This window comes from Pristiophorus japonicus, chromosome 6 (genome assembly GCF_044704955.1).
Source record: "Pristiophorus japonicus isolate sPriJap1 chromosome 6, sPriJap1.hap1, whole genome shotgun sequence".
Taxonomy (NCBI): domain Eukaryota; kingdom Metazoa; phylum Chordata; class Chondrichthyes; family Pristiophoridae; genus Pristiophorus; species Pristiophorus japonicus.
The window spans coordinates 113,381,136-113,396,768 of record NC_091982.1 but is presented as its reverse complement, the minus strand read 5'-3'; the positions used below and the strand labels follow the sequence as shown (position 1 = coordinate 113,396,768).

General features: G+C 43.8%; 1 protein-coding gene across 2 annotated transcripts in view; it reads right to left on the bottom strand.

The window, feature by feature from the left end:
• The window catches only part of LOC139265759 (fibronectin type-III domain-containing protein 3A-like), a 207,236-nt gene that overhangs the window by 83,649 nt on the left and 107,954 nt on the right, over positions 1-15,633 (bottom strand). For both annotated transcript variants that reach the window (XM_070883127.1, XM_070883128.1), the window contains exon 5: positions 5,464-5,698. In XM_070883127.1, coding sequence (XP_070739228.1) covers positions 5,464-5,698 — 235 coding nt within the window. The remainder of the gene's footprint in view (positions 1-5,463; positions 5,699-15,633) is intronic.

Below are 15,633 nucleotides of genomic sequence, written 5' to 3'. Positions count from 1 at the left end.
GATTTTAGAATTCAAGAAAGGAGGTCCAGGAAATTGATAAGGAAAGAGAAAAAAGAATGAGTAAATTAGCAAGGGGCATTAAAAAGATTGTAAACGTTTCTATAGGTATATAAATAGGAAGAGATTATTGAAAGTCAACATGGGCCCACAGAGACAGGAGACATTATATCAGGCAATAAGTAAATGTCAGACATTAAACAAATACATTGTATCCATCTTCACAGCAGAAGACACAAAAGCATTCCAGAAATAATGCGGAATCAAGGGTCAAGAGAGGAGATACTTTAAAAAATCAGCACAAGTAAACACACAGTACTGGAGAAATTAATTTGACTAAGTGGCGACAAATCTCCTGAACCTGATGACCTGCATCCTAGGTTTTCCAAGAGGTAGCTGCCGAGATAGTGGATGCACTGGTATTAATCTCCCAGAATTATCTAGATTCTAGAACAGTCCCCAAGGATTGGAAGGTAGCAAACATAACTTCACTATTTAAGAAAGGATGAAGAGAAAACACAGGGAACTCTCGGCTAGTTAGCCTATCAGTAGTAGGCAAAATACTAGAATCTATTATTATGGCAGTGGTAACAGGGCACTAAGAAAACCGTAAGATGATAAGGCAGAGTCGAGTTGTTTTTTTAAGATGTAACCAGTAGGATAGATAAGGGGGAACCAGAGGATGTACTATATTTTGCATTTTCAAAAAGCATTTGATCAGGTGCCACAAGAGGTTATTACACAAAATGAGGACTCACGGGATTAGGGGTAGTATATTAGCATGGATTGAGGATTGGCTAATGGACAGAAAACAGTAGGAATAAACTGGACTTTTTCGGGTTGACAGGCTGTAACTGCGGGGTACCGCAAGGATCAGCGCTTGGGCCTCAGCTATTTACAATCTATATTAATGACTTGGATGAAAGGACTGAGTGTAATGTTTGCTGATGATTTAAAGTTAGGTGGGAAAGTAAGCTGTGAGGAGGACGCAAAGAGGCTGCAGAGAGATATAGACAAGTTGACTGAGTAGGCAAGAACATGGCAAATGTAATGCAATGTGGGGAAGTGTGGTGGAAAAAAGAAAAAAAAAGCAGAATTTTTTTGAATGGTGAGTGATTGGAAAATGTTTGCATTCACAAGGACCTGGGTGCCCTTGTACATAAATCAAAGTTATCATGCAGGTACAGCAAGCAATTAGGGAAGCAAATGGTATGTTAGCTTTTGTTACAAAGTGATGAGTATAACAGTAAAGAAGTCTTACTACAATTATACAGGGCATTAGTGAGGTCACACCTGGAGTATTGTGTACAGTTCTGGTCTCCTTACCCAAGGAAATACATACTTGCCTTAGAGCGAGGGCAATGAAGGTTCACTAGACTGATTTCTAGGATGAGGGGATTTGTCCTATGAGAGATTGAGTAGACTCGGCCTATAGTCCCTAGAGTTTTGATGAATGAGGTGTGATCTAATTGAAACATGTAACATTCTTAAGGGGCTTGACAGAGTTAATGCTGAGAAAATGTTTCCCCTGGCTGGGGAATCTAGAACACAGGGTCACAGTCTCAAGATAAGGGGGTCAGTCATTTAGGACTGAGATGAGGAGAAATTTCTTCACTCAAAGGGTTGTGAATCTTTGGAATTCTCTACCCCAGAGAGCTGTGGATGCTCATTAAGTATATTTAATACAGAGATCGCTAAGTTTTAGGGAACTAAGCGTAATGGGGATAGTGCAGGAAGTTAATGTAGAAGATGATGAATAGCAGAGCAGGCTCGAAGGGCCAAATGGCCGACTCCAGTTCCTATTTCTTATGTTATGTTCTTATGTACTCTGCACTTTCTCCCCCTGGATAGTCTCCTGCGCCACAGTTCCTTGGTCAGCATTCTTGCTGTTCTTCCCACAGTCTTTCTCCTTATTCTCAGATATTAAGTGCATTGTATCTGTTAAACAGGAGTAGTGTCTGCTGGACCTTGCCTACCTTCCCCTAGCCCAGCTGACTGACAGACTCACACTCCCCTTCCTGTACCTGTGCTTTCCTCTGGTGTAAGACTGCTCTACAGTAAATTATCCAGTATTTCCTTTCCTTCCCTTTTATATGTCGGAGTGTCTCTAGCTTGAGTTCAAGCTTAACGACTCTGAGCTGAGTGTCTCAAGGCAGAGATATTTCTTGCAGGTGTGGCAGTCTGGGATAGTCTCATTGACCACAAACTCCCAAATACTACAATCCTAACATACTGCCGACACTGCCACGTTATAATTAATTAGTTTATATAATTCTGTTTATTTCTTAAAACAATTGGTAACCAGGTCTAGATTTATTAAACAGGTAGATTTTACTTGAAAAATAAATTAATTTGCATGATTAATTATTTAGCTATTGATCAGTTATTAACATCCTTATATTCAGTTTGATTTAATCACTTAGCTAATTTTTCTTTGACTTACACTTACTTGCATTGATATTAATTCCTTACCAAGTGAAGCTTAACACTAACCACTATTAAAGATACTAAACACACAAGGGGCTATCTAGATACTTGCCTACATACTTCTCTTCATTTCTTTGGGTTCTGCTATTCCTCTTTGCGTTGATTATGATGTAACTTTTTCTACTTCCTCGGGACGCCCCCTTATCCTGAGACTGTGATCCCTGGTTTTAGACTCAAATCCTCTGGTTATATAGGTCATCATACTTTCTTAATGGCTTGCTGTTAACTTTCAGTGATTCGTGTACAAGGACACCCAGGTCCCTCTGAACACCAACATTTCCCAATCTGTCATCGTTTAAAAAATACTGTTTCTCTATTTTTCCTACCAAAGTGGATAACTCCATATTTCTCCGCCCCGCCGCCCGGGCCCGAATCATTCCCTCCACGTGGTGCCGAGAAGCAGGACCTGAGGCCCCGACTCTCTTCCCTCCAGAATCTTCCCACCCCCCCCCACCTGACTCTCTTCCCTCCCCCCCACCCCCGAATCTCTTCCTCTCTCTTGCACCCCGAATCTCTTCTCTTCTGCCCCCAGCTCGCTTCCTTCTTTCTCTCTCCTCTTCCCCCCCACCACCCCCCCCGCCCTCTTCCCTTGCCCGCCCCGAACCTCTTCCTCCTTCTTCACCCCCCCCCCCCCCCCCGACTCTCTACGCACGCCCCCAGCTCTTTCTTCTCCAAGAGAGGCTGGGAGCGAGAGAGAGAGAGAGAGACTGGGGGGGGGGGGGAAGAGAGAGAGAGAGAGAGAGAGAGAGAGAGAGAGACTGGGGGGAAATCAGATGGGAGAGAGGGAACTCAGGGAAAATGGATCACGTTCTTCCAACCCCCTACAAGGGACATCATTGGAGTGGATGATATCCAGAAGTCACGGCACTGTTATTATTCACTTCATACCCAATAAACCGGTTAACAATCCGTACACAATGCCTGCTCCATCTATGGTTCTATGGTTGGGTGGGGGAGAGGGGAGGCATGCACTTGGACTGGGGTACGGGACTTTGGCTGGCCCTTGCTGTCTTCTGCGGAGCTCTGTCCTCTTGTCACTTCAGACAGTCAAAGTGGATCAAGTTACAATTTGCAAAGTCAGTGAGACCTTGGTATGGGCGGTTCCAGTTACACATTCCTGTGAAACTTCAGGGTTTGGTTTATCCTCCAAGGGGACCAATCATAAACAAGAAGGCATTCGATAAGGTGCCACACATAGGAGGTTGCTGCACAAAATAAAAGCTCACAGGGTTGGGGGTAATATATTAGCATGGATAGAGGATTGGCTAACAGAAAACAGGGATCATTTTCCGGTTGGCAAACAGTAACTAGTGGGGTGCTGCAGGGATTGGTGCTGGGGCCTCAACTATTTACAATCTATATTAATGACTTGGATGAAGAGACCGAGTGTAAGGTAGCCAAGCTTGCTGATGATACAAAGATGGGTGGGAAAGCAAATCGCGAGAAGGACAAAAAATATGCAAAGGGATATAGACAGGCTAAGGGGGTGGGCAAAAATTTGGCAGGTGGAGTATAATGTGGGAAAATGTGAGGTTATCCACTTTGGCAGAAATAATAGAAAAGCAAATTGCAATTTATCTCCATTTAAATTATAAAGTGCTGCATTACAGAGGGACCAGAATGTCCTTTTGCATGAAACACAAAAAGTGAGTATGCAGGTACAGCAAGTAATCAGGAAGGCAAATGGAATGCTGGCCTTTATTGCAAGGGAGATAGAGTATAAAAGCAGAGAAGTCCTGCTACAACTGTACAGGGTATTGGTGAGGCCACACCTAGAGTACTGCGTACAGTTTTGGTCTCCGGATTTAAGAAAGGATATACTTGCATCGGAGGCTGTTCAGAGAAGGTTCACTAGGTTGATTCCGGAGATGACGGGGTTGACTTCAGAGGATAGGTTGAGCCGGTTGGGCCTACACATATTGGGGTTCAGATGAATGAGAGGATCTTATTGAAAAATAAGATAATGAGGCTCGACAAGGTGGATGTAGAGAGGATATTTCAACTCATAAGGAAAACTAAAACTAGGGGGCATAGTCTTAGAATAAGGGGCTGTCCATTTAAAATTGAGATGAGGAGAAATTTCTTCCGAGGGTCGTAAATCTATGGAATTCTCTGTCCCAGAGAGCTGTGGAGGCTGGGTCATTGAATATATTTAAGGTGGAGACAGACAGATTTGTGACGATGAGAGTAAAGGGTTATGGGGAGGGGCAGGGAAGTGGAGCTGAGTCCATGATCAGATCAGCCATGATCTTATTGAATGGAGAAGCAGGCTCAAGGGGCCAAATGTCCTAACTCCTGCTCCTATTTCTTATGTTCTTACAAAGGGTGGAGCATGGTGGCCATTTTTGCAGTACAAATAAGCACATCCTATTTATTTATTGCTGATCCTTTGTTTAAAGCACTTAGCACCTCATTCCCCCTCTGCACTGGAATCCCATTGCCACTCTGTTTAGCAAACCATTCCATGTAGTAGATTCACCCAGCTCTGTTAGCAGATATTCCTCGAACATATACCTTTTAGAAACACCCTAGTTAAATGATAAGGTGATGCGGGGTTATGGGGAGCAGGTGGGGAAGTGGAGCCGAGTCCATGATCAGATCAGCCATGATTTTATTAAATGGCGGAGTAGGCTCGAGGAGCCGTATGGCCTACTCCTATTTCTTATGTTCTTATAAATATTCAGTCAACAGTCAGTCAGCCACAACAATTAACACCTAGTCAGGTACCCACTTACAGACTGATTGACTTAACTGCCACTGATTTGCAGTTTTAAAGTAACGTTTTAAAGTAAGAAAAGTGTGTTAAATTTCAGGTTGATAAACTATCTGTACTGTTTACCCACTCCTTACCAATCTCAACAAATTCCCATTGCCACTCTGTTTAGCAAGCTACTTCGTTAAGTAGATTCCCCCAGCTCTGGGCCTCAGATTTAAACTTTAATAAGAAATTTCTTACTGCTACATCTCGTGTGCACCTACCTTGATCTGCAAAAACGTGGGGTGGTGGAGGGTGCTGAGGAATGAACTGTGGAGGGATGTCCCCTGTTCCTGTTACTGGAGCATAATGATGAGGGTGGGGTATCAAAGCAGGGTGATGGTGTATGTAGTGCGGCACGTGAGGCGGAGGGGGATGCAGAGAGGGATGATTACTAGGATGGAATTCTGTTGAGTGTGGCAACACAACAACCCTTCGAACACCATTTTCTTCTATTACCTGTAAAACATAATTTTTTCTCTTTTTAAAAGTGAATCATAATTCTAACCTACCTTTCCTTTTTTTTTAAAGGGATACATTTGTTGATAATTTGCTTTAATATATTAGCCTACCTTGGGTAAAACCTCAGGTTTAAAGTAAATTAAAAACAACATATTCTACATTGCCTCCTTAGTCCTATTGCTCCCTGTATATTTCTCACTCCACCTGGCTTTTACTTACCTCACCTTTCACTTTGCCCATCTTTCCGTATTTCTTGCAGCCTCTTTTGGTATCCCACCCACTCCTTAAATAGCTTGTCCTCTCATAGGGGCCAAGTTTCGGCCCGAGTTGCTCCTGTTTTTTTGGAGCAACTGGTTTAGAATGGAGTATCTTAGAAATTGCAATTCTCAGCATTTAGTTTGCTCCAGTTCTAGTCAGTTAGAACAGTTTCAGTTTGGAACAGATTTTTCTTTTCAAAAGGGGGCGTGTCCGGCCACTTACGCCCGTTTTGAAAGTTTAGGCAGTGAAAACTTACTCCAAACTAACTTAGAATGGAGTAAGTGTAGATTTTTGTACGCTCAGAAAAATCTTGTCTACACTTCGAAAATTAGGCGTAGGTTACAAATCAGGCGTAGGGAATTGGGGGGGGGGGGTTAAAGGGAAGTTTACAAACATTAAACATTTCAATTTTACAAAAAGAGTCATCATCAATAATAAATGATAAATACATCAATAAATCAACCAATAAATCAATCAAAAAAAATTTATAAAAAATAAATTAAAAAAAAATAAAACAAAACATTTTCTACTTACTGACTGCAGCACCGGGAGTCCTCCAACAGCGTGCTGCGACGCGCCCCCCTCCCCCGTGTGTCTCTATCTCTCTGTGTGTGTCTCTCTATCTCTCTGTCTGTCTGTGTGTGTGTGTCTCTAGCTCTCTGTCTGTCTGGGTGTGTGTCTCGATCTCTGTATGTGTGTGTGTGTCTATCTCTGTGTGTGTGTGTGTGTGTGTGTGTGTGTGTGTGTGTGTGTGTGTGTGTGTGTCTCTAACTCTCTGTCTGTGTTTCTGACAGCGGGGGGTGAAGAGGGTGGGAGGAGAGGGAGGGGGAAGGCGAAGAGGGGGTGAGAGGAGAGGGAGTGGGTGGGGCGGATAGCGGGTGGGCGGAGAGCGGGTGGGAGTGGGAGTCATGTCGGGTCCGGAGGAAGCAGGAGCTGGGCGTGGGAGGCAGCCTTATCGACGCAGCCCCAGTGACCCCTGTGCAGAGGTCCCGGCACTGTTTTCAGCGCAGGGAATTGGCTCCGCCCCCCCCCACAGCTTGTGTTGCGCTGCGCCCAGCTCCAGAGGACCTGCAGGGAGCCGGAGAATAGGTAAGTTTTTTTTAGGCGCACTTTGTGGCGCGAAAAATGGGCGTCCAGGTCAGGGCTGCGCCGTTCTAGGTGCAGCCCGAAACTTGGGCCCATAATTACTATACTTTCATTTCTAACTTGGAAGTTTTTCGCAGGCCAATGCTCACTTTAACCATTTTTCTATCTGGCTCTGAATGATCTACATGAAAATGAGGCCTAATGTTGCAGAATCTTTTCCCTCATCCTACTTGCACTGTTAACTCACCCCCTTACTTTCGCTATGCGGGAAATATCCTCATTACTCCGCTTTATTTATTTAGTTTTTTTCAGACAACAGTGAGGTAAATAACAATACACCACCAACTAATGGTTTTGCTTTTGATGTTCTGTGTTAGGTTTCTTTAATTAATGTGAAAATAACAATTTAGAAGGAAAATAGCATTGCATTATTGCCAAATCACTGGAGCACCAACATTACCAGCACTTTATTTAACAGCTCATGCAGGGCAAACCTTAAAATTCAAACCTCCAATATGGCAGTGGTTCTGCAATATGTTATGCAATGGAAAAGCAAGGTGTGGGTGCCTTGTCGGAAGTTTTATAATTAAATTTTTTTTTATTTTAACCAGTAACACGCTAAATTACTTTCGCTTCAACAATTTGGTAGCTGTTTTAGCAGCAGTAAAATGAGCAAATGGCAATTTTCCACACAGTAGTAAATACTTTTCCTCAAGAATTTCAACTGCAGTGGCATTAGCCACTTAAATGAACTTGCATAAGATGCAGCAGATTAGATCGGCCAAGTCAGAAGATTAAGTAACAGTACGGATGTGAATACTACTTTGGTCTTTCACAGGCACAATATATCATTGCTGCAAGTTATGTGCCTGGCAGGTCTTGGAGTCTTTTAAAATCCAAATTTCTCATTTGTTGGATGTTTGATTTGGCGCCCGAAAGGATCAGAATATTTCCTACTCCCAAAACATAAGAATTATGCACACTTAAGGAAACACCATACATCAAGTCTAAAAAGAACACCGACTACATTATACTTTAAAAGAAAATACCTACATTTCTATAGCGTCTTTCACGACCACTGGATGTCTCAAAGCCAATGAAGTACTTTTGGAGTTACAACGTGGGAAACTGTTACAATGTGGGAAACAGCAGCCAATTTGCACACAGCAAGCTCCCACAAACAGAGATGTGATAATGACCAGATAATCTGTCTTTATGATGTTGATTGAAGGATAAATATTGGCCAGGGCACAGGATAACTCCCCTGATCTTCTTCGAAGTAGTGCCATGGAATCTTTTATGTCCACCTGAGAGAGCAGACGGGGCCTCGGTTTAACGATGGCATTTCCGACAGTGCAGCACTTCTTCAGCACTTCACTGGACTGTCAGTGTAGATTTACGTTCTGACTCAGAGGCGAATGTGCTACCCACTGAGCCACAGCTGACACTTTACTGAACTCTGTCATTTTTGACAGAGTGCTCTGCTAAAAGAAGAAAAACAGCATAGTACTTTTCACCACCGTCATAAACCTATATTGCCTCAACTGCCCTAAGACCTTAAAGACAAAATTACATTCCATGCCATCATGCAGAAAAAATATCCCTCTTCTGCACATATTGCTGATTTTACTGAGAATAGTCAAGTTTAAATAAATCAGTGGCTTATTTTTGCATACCTGGGTTCTGCTCAAAGAAATCTGAACAAACGATGGGCCCAGTTGCCATCATCATACATATGTGACAAACTGAGTATTAAAATCGTCCCACTCTCCAATCTCCTTCATGCCATCTCATTCAAAAGATAACGCTCCCTGCCACTCCACTCCAACATAAACCCTCTCCTTCATGGCCTTCCTGGCTTCTAACCCCCCCAGCTCCCGCAAGATGTCTCCTCCAAAAAGGTCAGCCATCCTCCCTGGCTTCCTTATGGCTCCTGGCTGAAGGTAGGAGTGGACTCACTTCAGTATGGTGCAAGTGGAAATTCTACATATGGTGAAGAAAATATTGAGAGTTCAGTATTTCCTCCTGCTCCTGGAACAGGCCAACAGCTTTAGGTAGAAGCCCAGATCAGCAGCAGAGAATGGATTGTTAGTGACCATCTCCTGGAGTTCTCAGAGAGAAGAAGGGAGTTGTGACCCACAGGTTGGGAGCGATTGATCTAAATGGTTTAGTGACTACTTGAGTAATATATTCTTAGTATGTGTGTTACCTTGCTGCAAACTATGTCAGGTAGATGTAATTTATTACTATAGTTCGATGAGAGAATTTTTTAAATTTTTTTTTAACATTAATACCCTACCACCTACCACTCTTTTTGATAAACAAATTATATTTATATAGCAGCTTCCACATACTCAGGCTGCATCAACATGTTTCACATTTGAAGTGTAGTCAGCGTTGTTTTGCTGTTCCTTTATTGCCACTGGGTCAAAACTCTGGAACTCCTTACCGAACAGCACAGTGATAGTACCTTCATCACATGGACTGCAGCGGTTGAAGTCAGCTCACCACCACCTTCTCGAGGGCAACTAGGAATGGGCAATAAATGCTGGCCTTGCTAGTGATACCCATAATACAGAATGAATTTTTTAAAATGCAGCAGCCAATTTGCACACAGTAAAGTTGCACGAGCAATGAGATGAATGACCAATTCATCGGTTTTGATGGTGAATGTTGGTTAGGACACTGGGGCTGATCTTTGAAAAAAAAAAGTGTCACATTCCTGGAGTGGAGCTTAAACTCATAACTCGGAGGCGACACTGCTACCACTGAGGCAAACTGATGCATGGGCAGAATTATCACCCATCAATAGACATACAACTGTTGTCTGAAATGGTCCTGCACGTTACTAACACAATCAAAAAGCCCACATTATATCACAAATCCCAAGACTAATGCTCCAGTGGTTTAATAAAAAAGCAGTCACCTGAAACCAAAGGTTGAATAATATACTCCATAAAAAAGCAGCTGGTGCCCACCGTCATGCAGGCAGTTTCATCACCGTCATCCTACATGAACCTTTACCAGCCATCCAAGGTACCACAACCAAAAAAAGTGGAATGACCATGCGCGTACATTGCAACAGTTATTTATAGTACATCCGTGACTTCTGTGAAGTCTTTCCCATAGTATATGTTGATGGTGGAGGAGTTTATCACATTGGTTCTGGGATCAGGTCCTCAAGAACCATTTAAATAGTGGTGCAGTATAAATGGAATAAACATGCATGCTAACCTACAGAACTTAGAAAAACGTCTATTTATATAGCGCCTTTAACATAGTGAAACGTCCCAAGGCGCTTCACAGGAGTATTATGCGATAAAAATGACACCGAGGCGCACAAGTAGAAATTAGCACAGGTGAACAAATGCTTGCTCAAAGAGGTATGTGTTAAGGAGCACCATGAAAGAGAAAAGAGAGGTAAGGCAGGGAGTTCCAGAGCTTGGGGCCTAGGCAACAGAAGGCATGGCCACCAATGATTGAGCGATTATAATCAGGGATACTCAGGAGGGCAGAATTAGAGGTGCGCAGACATCTCGGGGGAGAGGGGGGGGGGGGAGGATCTGGAGGAGATTGCAGAGATAGGGAGGGGCGAGGCCATGGAGGGATTTGAAAATAAGGATGAGAATAGAGAAATCGAGGAATTGCTTAACTAGAAGCCAATGTAGGTCAGCGAGCACAGGGGTGATGGGTGAACAGGACTCGGTGCGAGTTCGGACATGGGCAGCCGAGTTTTGGATCACCTCTAGTTTTGTAGGGTAGAATGTGGGAGGCCAGCCAGGAGTGGGTTGGAATAGTCAAGTCTGGAGGGAACAAGGCATGGATGAGGGCTGCAGCCACGGATAAGCTGAGGCAAGGGCAGAGATGGGCAATGTTAGAGGTGGAAATAGGCGGTCTTAATAATGCTGCGGGGATATGTGGTTGAAAGCTCATTTCAGGGTCAAATATGACATTACGGTTGTGAACAGTCTGATTCAGCCTCAGACAGGAGTTGGGGAGAAGGATGAAATCAGTGGCTAGGGAACGGAGTTTGTGGCGGGGACCAAAAACAATGGCTTCAGTCTTCCCAATATTCAATTGGAGAGCATTTCTGCTCACCCAGAACTGGATTTCGGACAGAGGGATGGAGGGTTGTTTTTTTGAGGAGAGGAGTGATGACAGCAGATTTGAGGGAGGGGGGACAGTACCTTAGGAGAGCAAACCGTTAACAATATCAGCTAACATGGGAGCCAGAAAAGGAAGTTGGGTGGTCAGCGGTTTGGTGAGAATAGGGTCAAGGTCTCATGGACAGGATGAGCTCGGAGAGGTCATGAGGGGAGATCGGCGAGAAACTGGAGAAAGATGTGTCAGGGCTAGGGCAGGGGGCTTCCTTAGAGGAAGTGTGACCTGGTGGGCTAGGGGAAGGGAAGCAGCTAAACAGATGGTCTCAATCTCAGAAACCAAGAGGTCCATGCGCTCCTCACACTTATTGTCGGAGGTGAGGGTGGAGACTGGGGAGAAGGGTTTAAAAAGACAGTTAGTAGTGGAGAATAGAGCCGAGGTTTATCTTTACATTCCAGAATGATTTTGGCAGACGGGTGAAGGACCAGATCGTGCTTTATGTGGTCCAGCCAGATCTGGCAGTGAATGGTAAAGCAGTTGTCCGCCATATCCGTTCAAGTCGACGTCCCTTGGATGTAAGGGAGCAAAGATCGGGGCTGTCCAGGGGGACCAGCCAGGGTGAGTGTGCAAAATTGTTTTGGGGATTGGGAATAGGAAATCAAAACTGGCAAAAACCTAAAAACATAAATTTAAAAACCTGCAACTGAAAAACAGCTGTGAAGAATAATCTCTGATAGAGGCTACTGCACCAGAACATCTGAGTAAGTTAAATTCCTTTTGATTACATTGGATTTCAGGATGTTTTGGGATCACATTCCACAATTCAGTTTGTTTTCCCTTCAGGGGCAGTTGTACCCAATATTTCATCAGTTGTACTAAAGCGATTTTTTTCCAGCCTCCTGAGCACTCTTAACAATTTTTTTTTCATTCCAGTGAACTTCTTCCCTTTCTCCCTCTCGGAAATATCTTTGGTCACCTTATGCAAAGGATAAGCAGAGCACACAGCAAGGTCCCCACAAACTCTGTACACGATTAATTCATCTGTAATGGTTGAGGGAGAACTCCCTGCTCCTCTTCAAAGAGTGTCATGGGATCTTTCACATCCATATGACAGGCCTTGTTTTGATGTCTCAGCAGAAAGACAGGGCACCTCTGACAATGCAGCACTCCCTCTGTACTGCACTGGAGTGTAGACCTCGATTGTGAACTCGAGTCTGGTAGTGGGCCTTGAACCGACAATCTTTTGACTCCAATACGAGTGTGAACATTTAGCCAAAATCATAAATGTGCAAAAAGTGAATGTTAGCAATAGAGGAAATTATTCCCTCTCCCCATCACTAATTTCTTTAAATTAAATGTTGCATTTAATTACTTTGCTGACATAACAGTCCCAGCAGTATGTGAAGCACTTTGAGACATTTCAATGTAATAAGGTACTTTATAAATGGAAGTATTTATTTATTTTTTAGTCAATGACCAACTAACTGCCAGTACTAGGGAGTTAAATAAAACAGTCTCTGATTCAGATATTACCTAGTTTTACTGGGTAACACTAAGAGAAATAAGTTCAGTGACTGCCAAACTGGATGTTGCTGCAGCCAACACTTTGCAACAAGTGGGAAGTTGATCAGTACCAACAAATCAAGTACTGCTTTAAACCCACCTCACTCTCGTCTGATCTAGGCCTCGAGTGACTTGAACATGAAGGTGAGGCAGTATTAGATTCCACTTCCAATCAGCAATGCATCGCTCTTCCGATTGTCATTTTTTTGGCTAAGTAACCTTCAGCTTTGGCTCAGTTGATATCACTCCCATCTCGTCAGAAGGTTGTGGGTTAAGTCTCACTCCAGAAACTTGAGCACAGAATCTAGGCTGATACTCCAGTGCATTTAAATCAAGGTTCCATCTGCCCTCTCAGGTGAACACAAAAGATCCTATGGCACTAATCCAAAGAGAGGGGGGTTATCCCTGGTGTTCCAACCAACATCACTAAAACAGATTATGTGATCATATTGCTGTTTGTGGAACATTGCTGTGTGCAATGTGGCTGCCGCATTTCCTACAATACAATAGTGACTATATTTCAAGAGTGTTCAATTGGCTATAAAGCACTTGGGGTGTAATGAGGGTGTGAAAAGCCCTATATGAATGCAAGTATTTCTTTCTTTCATTGAAACTGCTTCAGTGAGCAGCAGGCTCCGCTTCTCGGATTGGTGTAAACATGCAAATGAGGCAGCAACAAGAGCTCGATCCAACAAAATAATTTTGTTTATTAATTACTGCTTCAATTAAACACTTAGAATTGATGGGTTCAATGCAGGTTTAACCTCACGAGAATGATGGGAGGCTGAAATCAACAATTTCCCTCCCCCCCACACATACAAATTGCTCAAACAGGAACTAGAAAAGCTAATTTTCTGTGGGTGATGTGGAGGTTGCCAACTATAAGTATAAAAGATTATATGGGAGGACCCAAGTCAGACAACACCCTTGACCTTTAGGCTTAGCAAGTTCGAACTGTGTTCCTATGACAACTGAGCAGCCTTTGTTTCCACAGACTGGCTCTCCAGTTGTGTTTCCTGGGTAAACAAAGTATGAACAAGTAGTATATACGACTTTCCCACTGCCACCCCGAACTCCAAAAAATGGGTACGGACCGGTTTTCATTGAATGAAAGCGGTCTATAAACTGGCACTATTACCATCCAAACTTCATTTACAATCAGGGCAAGGTGCAGGTGAAGTTACCTTTTCCTTCTGAACTAAATCTTCAGTAAGAAGTTAAAGCTATCTTTGAAAGTTTCAAGCACTGTGGCCCCTATTTTCCACAATAAAGATTTCTGGTGTCCACTTAACGTACATTTTTTTCCCCCCCAGTCAGCATCAAAAAAAACTCGGCAGTTCCCCCGAACTTTAAGCTATTTTTAGCGCCACGCCACCAGAGTCCATTTTGGGAGGGGGTGGGGGGGGGAAGGAAGAGCTTCGTGCGCACCGAGAATTCACTGTGCACACACTTTTTAAAAAAACACTCTGCGCATGTGCTGTAAAAAAAAAAATTCTGCACGTGGCGGGTCTGCCTGGTCTGGATCACCAGTGACAACCCATTGATGGCACAGGTGGATTTGCAGATAGAAAATACAGCTTCAAAAAGATGGATGCAAGAGAAGGTGGAAGAGAAGGCAAAAGGGACGGAGACAGGGAAGGGGAAGCTGTAAGGGCCAAGAGATTTCTCGAAGAAATTGAACCCTTGTAGACATAAGAGTAGATGGGATGTTCTTGAAAACAAAGGGAGCTTCAGTAAACCCTCTGTACTCGCAAAAGTTTGGGACCAGGTTGCAGTAGAGTTTATTGCAATGTCCATTAGCCAGAGAAGCAGCAGGACCTCGACCAAGCAGTGACTTTAAGTAATATTTTTATTTAAATTTATTTACATTTATATTTATGCACTGCAGTAACATCTGTAAATGTGGTGTGTGCGTGCGTGCGAGACTGGAGGAGGTCCAGCAAGTAGGCTGAAACTAACAGCTGTGGAACAGAGGATAGCTTATATGATTGAAACTCACAGGAGAAGATCAACCACCAACGTGAAAGCTAGGTACAGTTTACCAAGAGAGGGTAAGCCTTGAAAATTGCTGAATCTGGGTTGGCTAGGTTTTAAGTACTGCGTGTGCTGGCTACGCTTCCCCTTCCTCCCTGCTGCTAACCAAGCATCCCCGTTATGTTTTGCAGATGTTGCGCATCAGGAGGAGATTTACCTGAAGTAGAAGAAGAGCATGTTCAGGAAGCCGTCAGTCCAGATAATAATGAAGGGCAGCAGGAGGACCCCGATACTGAGATGGTTACACTGGAATTGGAGATGGTGAACCCCCCAAGGATTCCAAGCCCTTTCCTGAGCAAATCAACCGACACCCCATTTCAAGGTGTACCATCTGAGGCTGCGGGTCCCAGTGTGTCGCAACAAGCCACACCTGCGAGACGCAGAAGAGGGTAGGAGGGAGAGCTGAACCAGAAACACAGAATGCAGTGAACATAGACAGCTCATGGGGATGAGTGGGGAGAACATCCAACAATCGAGATTGCTCCTGGAAACCTTCAGTGGGGTGAAGGTAGAATTAGCGGGACTGAAACATGAAGTAGCAACACTGGCTGGAGGAATGGGTGAGGTGAGGGGAGAAATTGCAGGACTGTCATTAAAAAACTGTCGGGACAGAATGAGGGAGGGGATGTCAGAGGTAATAGCAGCAATAAGGGAGCACACCCAGGCCGCCATTGCTGCCAGTAACATTCTAACCCCTAGACCAAATTCAGGGGTTGAATCCACAGGCTGAGGAAGATTCCAAAGAGAACCCAGGCCTTCCACAATGACATCTGCTAGATCAGTCTCTGTCGCAACCCACCAACAAAAAACACGCTGTCTGAAAGAAAATTTTAAAAACCTTGGGGTACGCGGGGCGAGGAAGCAGAAGTCTGCAACAATGGGCACGGGTA